General features: G+C 42.9%; 1 protein-coding gene across 1 annotated transcript in view; it reads right to left on the reverse strand.

The window, feature by feature from the left end:
• The window catches only part of kdm7aa (lysine (K)-specific demethylase 7Aa), a 28,923-nt gene extending 20,242 nt beyond the window's left edge, over positions 1-8,681 (reverse strand). The window contains exons 1-2 of the mRNA XM_080421719.1: positions 8,579-8,681; positions 508-593 (exon numbers count right to left, since the gene is read on the reverse strand). Coding sequence (XP_080277845.1) covers positions 508-593; positions 8,579-8,676 — 184 coding nt within the window. The 5' untranslated portion in view covers positions 8,677-8,681. The remainder of the gene's footprint in view (positions 1-507; positions 594-8,578) is intronic.
• Between the last annotated feature and the right edge of the window lie 2,790 nt (positions 8,682-11,471).

Genomic DNA, 11,471 nt, shown 5'->3' on the forward strand with positions numbered 1-11,471 from the left:
CCACCCCCGGCACTTCCCCAAAAATCAGACTGAAGCCCTGCTACCGAGTGTCCCCAGGAATGAGTGAGTGAGTGAGTGAGTTCCTGACATAATAATAATAACTTTATTTGCAACATACATAAAATGTAGCCCAACGTGCTTCACATTAAGATAATAAATACTAGGATGCCAGAAAAAACTGAAACATAACTAAACAGTATACATAAGCTCAATTGTGGGACAATTTTGGACAACAAACCAGTTGATTGGGGTCAGCATGTCACCATAAAATTGGTGTGTTATACAGTGGGAAAAACTCTCAAAGTCACTCTTTTAGCAGATAAACAAATGCAAACAAAGCTGATACAGCCAATATATATATGACATCACAAAACCCAGTATGAATCTATCAATGCAATGTCCCCTAAAGTTAGCAAAATCAATGTGTGTGGGAGAAAGAGGGGTGATACAGGTGCGTGACAGAGAAAGCAGAGGAAGCCATGACACGCTGAGAGACAAGTTACTCACTCAAGGAGGGTCCATGTGCAACATCACAGTTGGGACAGTGGTAAACGTCAATATCCACAGCATGGTGCTCCTCCACCTGGACACAGCTGGAGAGGACGGGACATGAACAGTTAAGCAGGATAGCACACACATCCCTGACATGTTCCAACAAGGACAGCTCAGGGTTTGTACAATCCTAGCCTAACAGTCAGAAGCCAAGCGCTCTTGCGACATCGAAGATGGATCCACGGCACGCTCATGTTTTTAGCTTTCGAGAAATTAGGCTAGCTGTAAGTTTTTGTGAGCCAGGACTGTCAACACAAATGGTTAGGAGTTCCTTGAAAACTCACAAACATGATGCATGTCCAATTTTTTATGTATTGCTAGTAATCTGAATGTGGTTCATAGAAATTGATTCCCCCACGAACGCAAGCAAGTCCCAAAAGGGAAGCTACAGAATATTTCACAAAAACAAAACATACCCTGGATGTTGTGCAAGTTGTGTTGGCTGGTAATTCACAAGATTAAAAAAATAAAAATAATTAAAAAGTCCTGTGCCTTCAGTAAGCATACAGTACAATGCTATCATTTGTGAGTGTTTCACAGGAAATGCCAGTAAAATATATTGTTACAGGATTTATAAAAGCCTTTAAGGAAGTGGAGGTCACCTTCAAGTTCTATTTGCTAGGTTTCTGTCAAGCCAAGAAAGATGACGAGACGCAAGCTAAAACCGCACCCTGACAAACTGTGGGTGTAAAGGCTGAGTGACATATGTAGGTTGGAGATGAACAAAGACAACTAAACAGCAGAACACGGCATGAGTGGTAGATGACCTTTCATGGCCTTTGACCCGACATTTTCAATAAATGCTGTGAAAGTTTCACAATCTTTGACAATTACGGAAAAAATTGGTTACAAGGAGCTACCCCATCCTTCAGTTGTGTCATGCCATGCATTTCATAGCCTTTGACCAATGACAATACAATTATATTGGCAAGATTTTTCATCCTGCTGTGGGCAAACCTCGGACGGGCACTAACTGTTTGCTATTTACAGTGGGCATTGTTGTCACAGTCTTACGTCTTTCTCCCACGGATCTGCGACAGTGTCAGCGTCACTCAAACCACTACCCCCAACTGCCTTGCAACAGCCAAACCACAGGCAGCAACAAACACACACACACATTCCACTGCACATACCAGAACCCCATTCCAAAGCAGCATGGGCTGAAAATGAGTATTGCCATTCTGCTTGAGTGCCTACCAATAGATGTTTGGAGGCAGAACGATTACAGGATGCATGTGTTTAGCTGGGACTTGGGTTCTAGTTTAGATAAGCAATGACAGGACCCTTTGTGCGTATGCTCTGCACCAAAGGCTGCATTGGTTGTTTTTGTTTCAATTTGCATTTTGACATGTCGTCATAAAAGGATGCATCATATCACCAGGCATATTCTGCATGTGATCCTAAAAATACTCATCATGCATCTCCTGAGAATGTATTTATCTAAATCTGGGTCAACCCTCCCCCTTCCCTCAATAATCACATCTCTTTACATCACACATGCACACATTTCCTTTTCAAAATTGCCATCATGTGAGTCTACGCTTGATCTGATCCAATTTTGCACATGTCGGTGCTACTGTTGGTGGTGATGATCATCAACTCATATTAATCCTGCAGAAATTAGGCATGTCACAATTATTACATATTTGGCATGTCACAATTATTTGACATAATCACAAATATTTTGCTTAATCAAATGTCAAATGTTATGCTTCCATCATTATTTCCACATCATTGTCCATGCTCTTTCAACCACTTTCAACCCGCCATCCCTATTTTGGGCATTTAGGGCAAACAAACAATCAAAAATGTTGGAAAATCTTCTTAAAGTGGAAATAGCAAATCAGGACGCGGTGTGAGCTATTTTCGCTACTTTTGAAACATTTTGAAAGTATATAATTAATCATTAAGGATATGGCCTGTTTTGGGCATAGTACAGCGATACCGGTCATTGACAGTAATTTCTTTCTTTGTATTTCAGTAGGCTTTGTATATTTAAGTCACTTGTCATATCTGCCAAGTGCAATTTTTGTTTACAAAGCCTAAACAAAAAATATTTTTTATTTATATGATCCAATGTGCAATGCCAAAAACAATTGAATCATGAATCGCAATTATTCGTATGACTATTAGTAGTGTAACATTTCATGAACAGAAAACAAGTATCCTCATAGTCCTAATCCAATCAGGTGACTTCAGACATTCTTGTTCTGACCAATTCAGAGGTTAATAATTCTAGCTTTCTGACTTCTCACATGGCCGAGTCTAATTTGATTATGCAACTCTTAGGCTAGATAAGGAAAAGTTAAATTTGCCACCAAGAGACAATAGTTTGAGTGTGCTCTAGCAAATCTGTGTCACGGAATCTCCACTATTCTGAAACCATCTGAAACACAACTGTAAAAACATTTGGGATGGGCAATATTAATATATCATTTCTTTCCCTCCATCTGCAGAGGTTAGATTCAGCGAGATAGCCAGCCAGTGGCATGGGGTGTAAAAAGCAAAGTACAACCTGTTTTCTGAGAGAGAGCTGACCACTGCCAATCTACTTTGATCTAAGAGGCAACTGTAAAGGAAACAAAGCTGAAAACCATTAAGTCATCAGGAAGCTGTGAACTCCTGTGACTGCTGCCCCCTTTTAGCATTAATGTACGAACAGGATGTGGATACTTAACAGTAGCTCAGCTCCATTTTACTAAAGTTAGAAGCCATTATTGAATACATAACCAAACATTTACATTGTTGACTACTAGCCAACAATGTGCAATAAACAATGGAATTGTGCTAATGGCAAGAAACACATTGTTTTGACATTAACAGGCCCAATTACATGCATCACAGCTCTCATTATACAAAAAAGGACAATTTCACAGGTACAGATTTTTCTTTTATATATAAAACAAACAAAAAGCAAACTAGCCACTTTTGCAGTTCAACCACATGAGCATGACGATGACAAACAACAACACTGTACAGTTCTGACTGAGGTATTAGGTTTAGCTCATGGAGCTGGAATCTTGGCCAGGACGTGTGGCTATTTGCTGGGGGAAAGCATGAGTCACCGCTCACTGCCAGTGGGCTGGGTGGGACGTGTGGGAGAGCGTGCGCTATGCTGAGGTGAGCCAAAGAGTTGAGATGACCTCGCTGTCCTCCTCCTTCCGTCTCCCCTTATGTAATGACACAGTGGGAAAGCAGGGCACTGTGCCACATGCACTGGCCTGACTCAGCTTATGTCACCTGGGCCAATGATTAACTGTTTAACCGGGTGCACAGCACTCAGGAGAGTGTCAGGAATGTAGGTACTGATGGGGTGAGTGAGAGGAAACTCCGCTCAGACACACACAGAGAGAGAGAGAGGAGAGAAATATTTTCTCCATTGCACAGGCTGATGATGAATTGCATCATCGTGGTGCTGGGGGGGTGCATGCAGGCTCTTGTATGAGTCTTGCACCCTTTGGAAGCAGTGATCAAACTGAGGTCAAACTGCCCTCTAACAGAAGCAACGCTGTTGCTGGACCACAGGACAAAGTATGGCGGAGAGGACAGGTCGATGACACGATCCTCCAAAAGGAAAACAAGCCCAATGAGGGTCAAGCGACGTTGCTTTGCAGAGACCGCAACGGCACCCCAATAGAACATTGAGCCAAACATCCCCTCCTGAATGGGGGGGGGGGTCCTGTCTGTGTGCTAAACCCCTGCCATCAGCAGCTCTCCCTCCACTTCCTTTCATCAAGGGCCTCCTTCCTGTGTGACTGAGAGGGCTTATTCATTAGTCCATGCACTGTGAGGGGTTCATTGTCCTCAATGATCAGCGAGGAAACACAAAGGCCGGAGGCGGGCAGTGCCATTATTTTAAGCTCTAAATAACCCCCCCCCTGCGTGGAACGTTGACACGCCTACATTAGGGAGCTGGCGGATTCCTAATGGATGGTTGGTTGGAGGAGATAGAGACGGGATAGGAGCAGTTAAACACACCTGGCCATCTTTATCTAGCACTCGAGGGTACGTTACTTCCCTCTAGGCTTTTATGGATGCACTCAACCGTAATCCCTGCAGGACTCAGTGGATGACGGAGCCACCAGCAGATAAAGATCTGTCCCTTTGGCGCTAGTGTGGATCATCTTTGCTAGCTGATGATAACATGGGGAATTACGTCTCTGCATTTAACCCATACCATTACGAAAAGTATGGGTTAAACGTACAGGGAACAATTTGGGGTTCAGTGTCTCGCTCAGGGACACCTTGACATGAGGCCTGGAGGAGCTGGGGATCAAACCCGGGGACATACCGATTCCCAGATGGTTGCTTTACGTCCTGAGCCGCTGCCTCCCTGGCAGCAGCCAACACTGTACTGTACACAAGTTGGAGGAGGAGATTATCTCTGTTTTCAGGTGAAAAACAACAAAGGAGGTTCACTTTGTTGTTCATGGGGTGTCATGGAGCCCTGGGGAGTTTTAACAACTTAATTGTCAACTCTCTGAGGCTTGCAGTGCCTCAAGGTTCACGGTGTTGGGCTGAGTTGTTCAGTTTGTGATGGGGTTGTGGTGTGCCTTCACATCTCTTTTGGTCTCAACAGAAAAAAGTCTGACCACTTGGGCAGCAATCAGCTGGATGAAGCTGAAAACTGAATTTCCCCAGCAGGATCAAATAGCTCTAATTATTATGTCTCAAACTGACATATGGTAATCAATACAAGATGTTGACCACCTATTCAACATTGATAACCCTAATTAATGTTCTTCTTTTTTTTGCCAAACCGGAGCAATTAAACGCTTTCCAGCTTTTTACTTTGACCCATTAACTTCCCCACAAACAAAACAAATCATTTTAAAGTCTGCTTGAATGAATATGGCAAAAAAGACCATCCAAGCTCTCATCAATCCACCCACTAAAAACACTCTGTAGAGGCTATCTGTCTCTCTTTAGGGCTTTCTCCCTCTGTACGACATTGACGGATGGTGCATAGAACTTGGCTTTGTGGAGCGCCCATCAATCACTCCCCCATTCCCATTTTCATCTAGCCACCGGTCTTCTCTTAACACTCATTCCCTCCTTACCTATGAGAGATTTCAGCTGGGTGTCTTACACCTACGCTAGACTCAGACTGAAGTAAAGCCTATGATCTGAATTGATCCACTGAAGATGCAGGTTCGCCAACATCCAAAGATGTGACACAAATTGGCATCTCTCTTTGAAGAGAAGGACCCATCAGTATGTTACACAAGTACCTGGCAGTCACTTTGAAGGACTTTGAATGGAGGCTTTGTGGCCAATCAAATAAAGCACCTCTCTGCTTCCCATTCCCTAACTTGTCCTCAAACCCAAGCTAGCAGTTAAGACACAGGTGAGGCAGGCAAAGTAGGAAATTCAGTCAATGTGTCAGCCAACTGACGCATCATGACAAAGTCCTACACAAACTGGCCCGCATGCATGACCAACAACCAAGCCATGCTGACAGACAGGCACCAGGCTGCTCCATCCCACTGCTTTGCCCTTCATCAGTGTGCTATCATCCACATCCAGAGAATATCCCTTTCCTTCTGGCCAGCCTCGTGGGAAAGAGGCCTGAAATTATTCCCTTTTTGGATCTAAACTGCATGCATGCGTGCATTCATGAGTCATCATCAGTGGGGGAAGCTCCAACATTTGTTCCTCGGCTCTCCTCTCTGTCACACGACACGCAGCCAGTCTCTTTTGGCTCAGACATCCAAATTCTGGGCGCAGAGTTCTTGGCAGTCGGTAAATGTGGTTACGCAATGGCTTCCGTCATTTTGACATGAGCAACGCAGTGTATAACTAGTTGCCATGGATACGCATCCCAAACAGACTGATGATCGTACACATGACGATCAAGGGTAGAAATCTTGTGAACGATAGGGAAGGAAAGAGGTCAACTGGATAGAGATGTCATGTCATACATTGTTCATTAGTCATTACATGGGCCTATCCTGCAACATAAAAGGGAACATCTTACATCAGTGGGTGTCAAGTAAGGACAAGGTGTTTCACTCTGCATGTGCACACAGAAAAAGAATAGACAAACTAAGCACCAGTGAGGGCCTTGTTCCCACCCATTTACTTCTCAATCATACAGACCATGAAACAATGTCAAAGCATATAACAAGCAATAACGGCATGCACATCTACAACAATTACATAGACTGGTTTCAATAAACTAGACTTCCTCCCTTAAATAGCTCACACGTGGTGACCTAATAAATGACAGGGCTTGACTAAGTGAGTGTGTACTATCCTTTACCTTGAATAACCTACTATGAGGAAAACTTAAACCCGCACATTGTGACCGACCAAACTGGCTCTAATCTATTACAGTGGTTCTCAACCTTTTCAGGCCGTGACACCTCCAAAACAATCATATTTGAACTGGGGACCCCCCACCCTGACAAGCCCCTGGAATTGTAGGAGTTGAGACATTACATTTAGTTTGATTTAGTTCCACAGATAGGCTACATATTGTGAAAATAGCAAATAGCAGTTGCGAGCTTGCCTCTTTCTTATATTATTTGACCAATGTTTGACATTTTTTATAGTAGTTTGCCTATTATTATTATTACAGTAATGGTCTTTCTCTTTTCTTAGAGTTGTAAAAAAAGGTCTTAAAAGTCCTTAAATTGTCACTTCACTGTCATCTGGAGACCCCCCAAAAAATAAAATCATGTGGGGACCAGCCTAAGGATCCCGACCCACAGATTGAGAACCACTGATCTATTAGACCAGTCAAAAAACCAAAAGGCGACTTCACTCTCAAAACTAACGCCATGGATGAGACAATAAAACTAACCAACCAACCAACACGCATCTATTTCAGGCCAGGAGTCACACACACTGGCCAGGGTTGCCATGTCCGCATATTAAAAGCGACTTTGGCCTTGTTATTCTGTGAAGTTGCTTGTAAATATTGGTAGTTTGCGGGTTGCGTTTTTTTGGGGCTTCCTAAATGTTGTTTAAATCAGTGGCTCTCAAACATTTTCAAGTCAAGTGAATATGCATTTGTCTGCGGACCCCCATCTGAAAATATTGCATGCCAAATCAATTTTTTGTTGTTGTTGAAAATAGCAGATCTACAAGCTCACAATCTACACAGTGAGCTTGTAGATTGGCTATTTTAGCCAATGTATTATGTTTAAAGGGCGACGGGCTCGCTTCTTTTTTTCATGGACATGGTTGCTTGTTTCTCTCTCAAAACCTGGTAACACTGACACTGGCTTTGATCACCAATGTCTGTCTTGAGGACTGACTGACACAGCTCGACAATCCAGGATAGATCCGCATATTTCTAGCTACAACTACCCACTAAACAGCTCTATTCAGATAGATTAACACCAACAACACATTAATCAAAGTGTGTGTAGACCGATAAGACACATTCTTATCACCAACCGCATAGATAAATACATGTATATCAGCCATATTAAATTAAAGTCACTTTATTTTTGGAGAGTCGTGTCAATAGAGGGGTTTAAAGGAATACCACAACGCTCGCCCCAAAACAAAGTCACCCCGGGGCATATCCGGTGGTATTCACCTGGTATTCCTAAACGTAACCTCACTAATCTATGTCTTAAACTTAACCTTAGTCCTAAACTTAACCTCAGTCAAACTATGCCTTAAACCTAACCTTATTCCTAAACGTAACCTCAGTAAATTACGCCTAAACCTAACCTTATTCCTAAACGTATCCTCAGTAAATTGTGCCAAACGCCTAACCTTATTCCTAAACTAAACCTCAGGAAAACTATTCCTAACCATAAACTTATTTCTAACCTTATCCTCAGTATGACAAATACAAGAACCGCTAGCGGGGGTGAGCGTGTTTTGGGGCGAGTGTTCCGGTTACCAGGGTTTAAAGCCCCCGTCGCCCACCACTAGCCCGTTAGCGAGCTAAGTTAGCTAGCCAGTCAGCGGCGGATGATGACTATTCGTCGCCTTTTTCTTGATTTAAATGCCTTTGTTTTTCTCCTCAAATGGCTGACACACATAGGAGAGAACGTCCTCTACGTACCTGCCGTGGAACCAGTCTTTACAGATGTCGCATTCGATCATAAACCGGCTCACGTCGTAGGGCTGCCGGCAGACACAGTACAGCGGGGCCGCCGCCATCTTCCTACTGTCCCTAAACAACGCAGGAATGAAGCAGTGTTGCCAGATTGTGTGAGAGAAATAAGGTGCCAGGTCTATGAAAACAAGCCTAAAAGAAGCAACTTGGCCACATGAGCACTTTAAACCATTTGAAAATAGCAGATCTACGTGAGCTTGCAGATTGGTTATTTAAAAAAATAACCTTGTAAAATAAATGTGAAAAAACATGGAACATTTTTTGAAACATTTTAACAACACCATTTACACAAATCTGGTAGCCTATGGGTTATTTTCTCTCTGGCACAAAATGTTTTCAGTCTGCGGACAAATACATATTAGTTTGTGTCAAGGACCCCCAATTTGGGGGTCCTTGACATGAAATGTTTGAGAACCACTGTTTTAAACAACATTAGGAAACAAGCCCAAATAACCAAAGTTCTACACTTTAGAAACCAGCCCCAAAAAACGCAACCACCAATTTTATTCTTTTACGAGTAACTTTACAGAAAAATAAGCCCAAGTCGCTTATAATAAGCGGACATGGCAACACTGGCGGGGCTTTAACTCAGGATACGGAAAAGGCCGAGCGACGTGCCGAGCGTGCACGAACAGTTTAGAACCCCATAGCCCAGGGAGACGCGTTGTGGTTGGCTAGTTCAGTGGTTCTCAACCTTTTCAGACCGTGACCCCCATGATCATATTTGAACTGTACTTGGAATGTAGAAGTTGAGGCATTATATTTTCTTTGACTTGGTTACACAGATAAATATTGTGAAAATAGCCGATCTACAACTTGTAGATCGGCTATTTTCAAAAATGTTGACTCTTTTTTTTGCCTCTTTGGGTCTAGTGTTAACCTTAACAAGGCTGAGAGCTTCACAATCAAAGTGGGTGACGATGTTATCACAAGAAAGGAGGAAATTACCTACCTGGGTTCCATCTTGGAGGCAAACCTCTCCGGTGATAAGATGGCAGAAAGAGTCATCAAAAAGGTCACTCAAAGAACACGTTTTCTGTACAGGATCAACTTTCTAGTCAGTAAGAATACCCTGAAGATTCTCGCAGGGGCCCTCATCCATTGTCATTTCGACTATGTATGCTTCTCATGGTATCACAACACCACTAAGGCCTTAAAAACAAGGCTCCAGACATCCCAAAAACAAACTGGTAAGGCTACTTCTTGGCCTCAATCATACAACCCATCTAACCCCTGCTCACTTTGCTAGGGTTGGATGGCTCAGGGTTGAGGACAGAGTACGGTACTTGCTATGGGCCTGGTCTACAAGATTCGACACAACATTGGGATCAGTGGCGTTTGGTGGATTCTAACGTTGACCGGGCCAGAACCGGTTTGACGGCTAAACTGGTTTTATTGGCCACTCATTAACAATTCGGCCGAATGCAAATGAGCCCCATTTGAAAACAAAGGCGACTTTCTGTGGTCGGCTACAACAGAATAGGGTGAGGCCCGGGGCTGCTAATGTTGATTTTTAGTTTTTTCCCCTGGCGGATCTTGCCCCTGCACAGGGACAAGCTGGGTTTACAGACCGGGCCATGGCCTCGTTGGCCCCAATGACGATACACGCCTGATTGGGATCCCCCTGTATTTGTCAAAATACTTCCAAAACGTAAATGTCCACAATCATAAGGCAGCTCCACTGATCATGTTCAACCCAGATTGGCACAAACAAGGGAATGAACTCTTTCTCATGCTATTCAACAAAAACGTGGAATGCCCTACCCAAAGGAGTAAAGGAGTGTAAAACCCCACTCACTTTCAAAACTGCCATAAAGAATCACCTTCAGGAGGCTGCAATTCCAAATTGGCCCCTGTCAAAGTCTTAACCCCCCCCCTCCCCTCCTCCTAAAACGTCTATTGTTTAATTTCTTGTTTTTCATACCAGTAACCTGTAAGCTGATTGTATGACGTTCTGCATAGTAGTGTATATTTGTATGTCTTCTTAAATGTCATCATGATTTGAGTGCACGGGGATCTCATTTTAAATAAGCCAAGTGCTTTTATGAGCGATCCAGTTTAGAGGTCTTTGTATTGTGAATTGTTCTTCCATGTACTTTTACCATGTCTTTCTAAATAAAGTATTCAATCAATCAAAATCTTATATTATTTGACCAATGTTTGACCAGTTTTATAGTATAGTTTGCTGATTACTTTTGATGCAGTAATTATTTTCATTCCTTTTTTTTGTTGAGGTATTAAAAATCTTAAAGTTCTTAAATTGTCACCTCACTGTCATCTTGGGATCCCCCCACCGGGAGTAGTCCTCATCGACTATTTCTCCAGTCGACTATTCCTCCTCATCGACTATTTGCCGGGGGCTCCTCACTGGCAGGTAAGTCAGTAGGACAGCAGTGACAACACAGAAATGTGTGTGGGGAGGAATTAATTGGCATTTTGACTAAGTTGGGGAGAAAAAAGGGGTAAAAATAATAGCTACTCGATTTTTTTTTTTTTTAAATAACAATCTCTTCTATGATCCATAATTATATTATTTGCAATGTAAACACAGTGAAGGACTGTCTACTACTTCTGCCATTGTAGGTGGTGCTCTCAGAGTGTATCACACTTTTGGAGAATTCGGACAATGTTATTGCCTCGAATCAAAATGACTAAAAATGTGTCTGTTTTTACTCTTGATATATGTTTACAAGGTTGACAGTTGCCTGACAACGAATTGGCCTATCACAGAGCGACCATCCCTCCAGCTGATGGGGCCTAGCTGGCCTCTACTCACCCGAAACGAGACAGGATTCTCTCTAGGCAACCCCATCTCTGACGTCAAGTTCCAAATGATTCA

This window comes from Gymnoscopelus braueri, assembly GCF_963280865.1.
Source record: "Gymnoscopelus braueri genome assembly, chromosome: 23".
NCBI lineage: Eukaryota > Metazoa > Chordata > Actinopteri > Myctophiformes > Myctophidae > Gymnoscopelus > Gymnoscopelus braueri.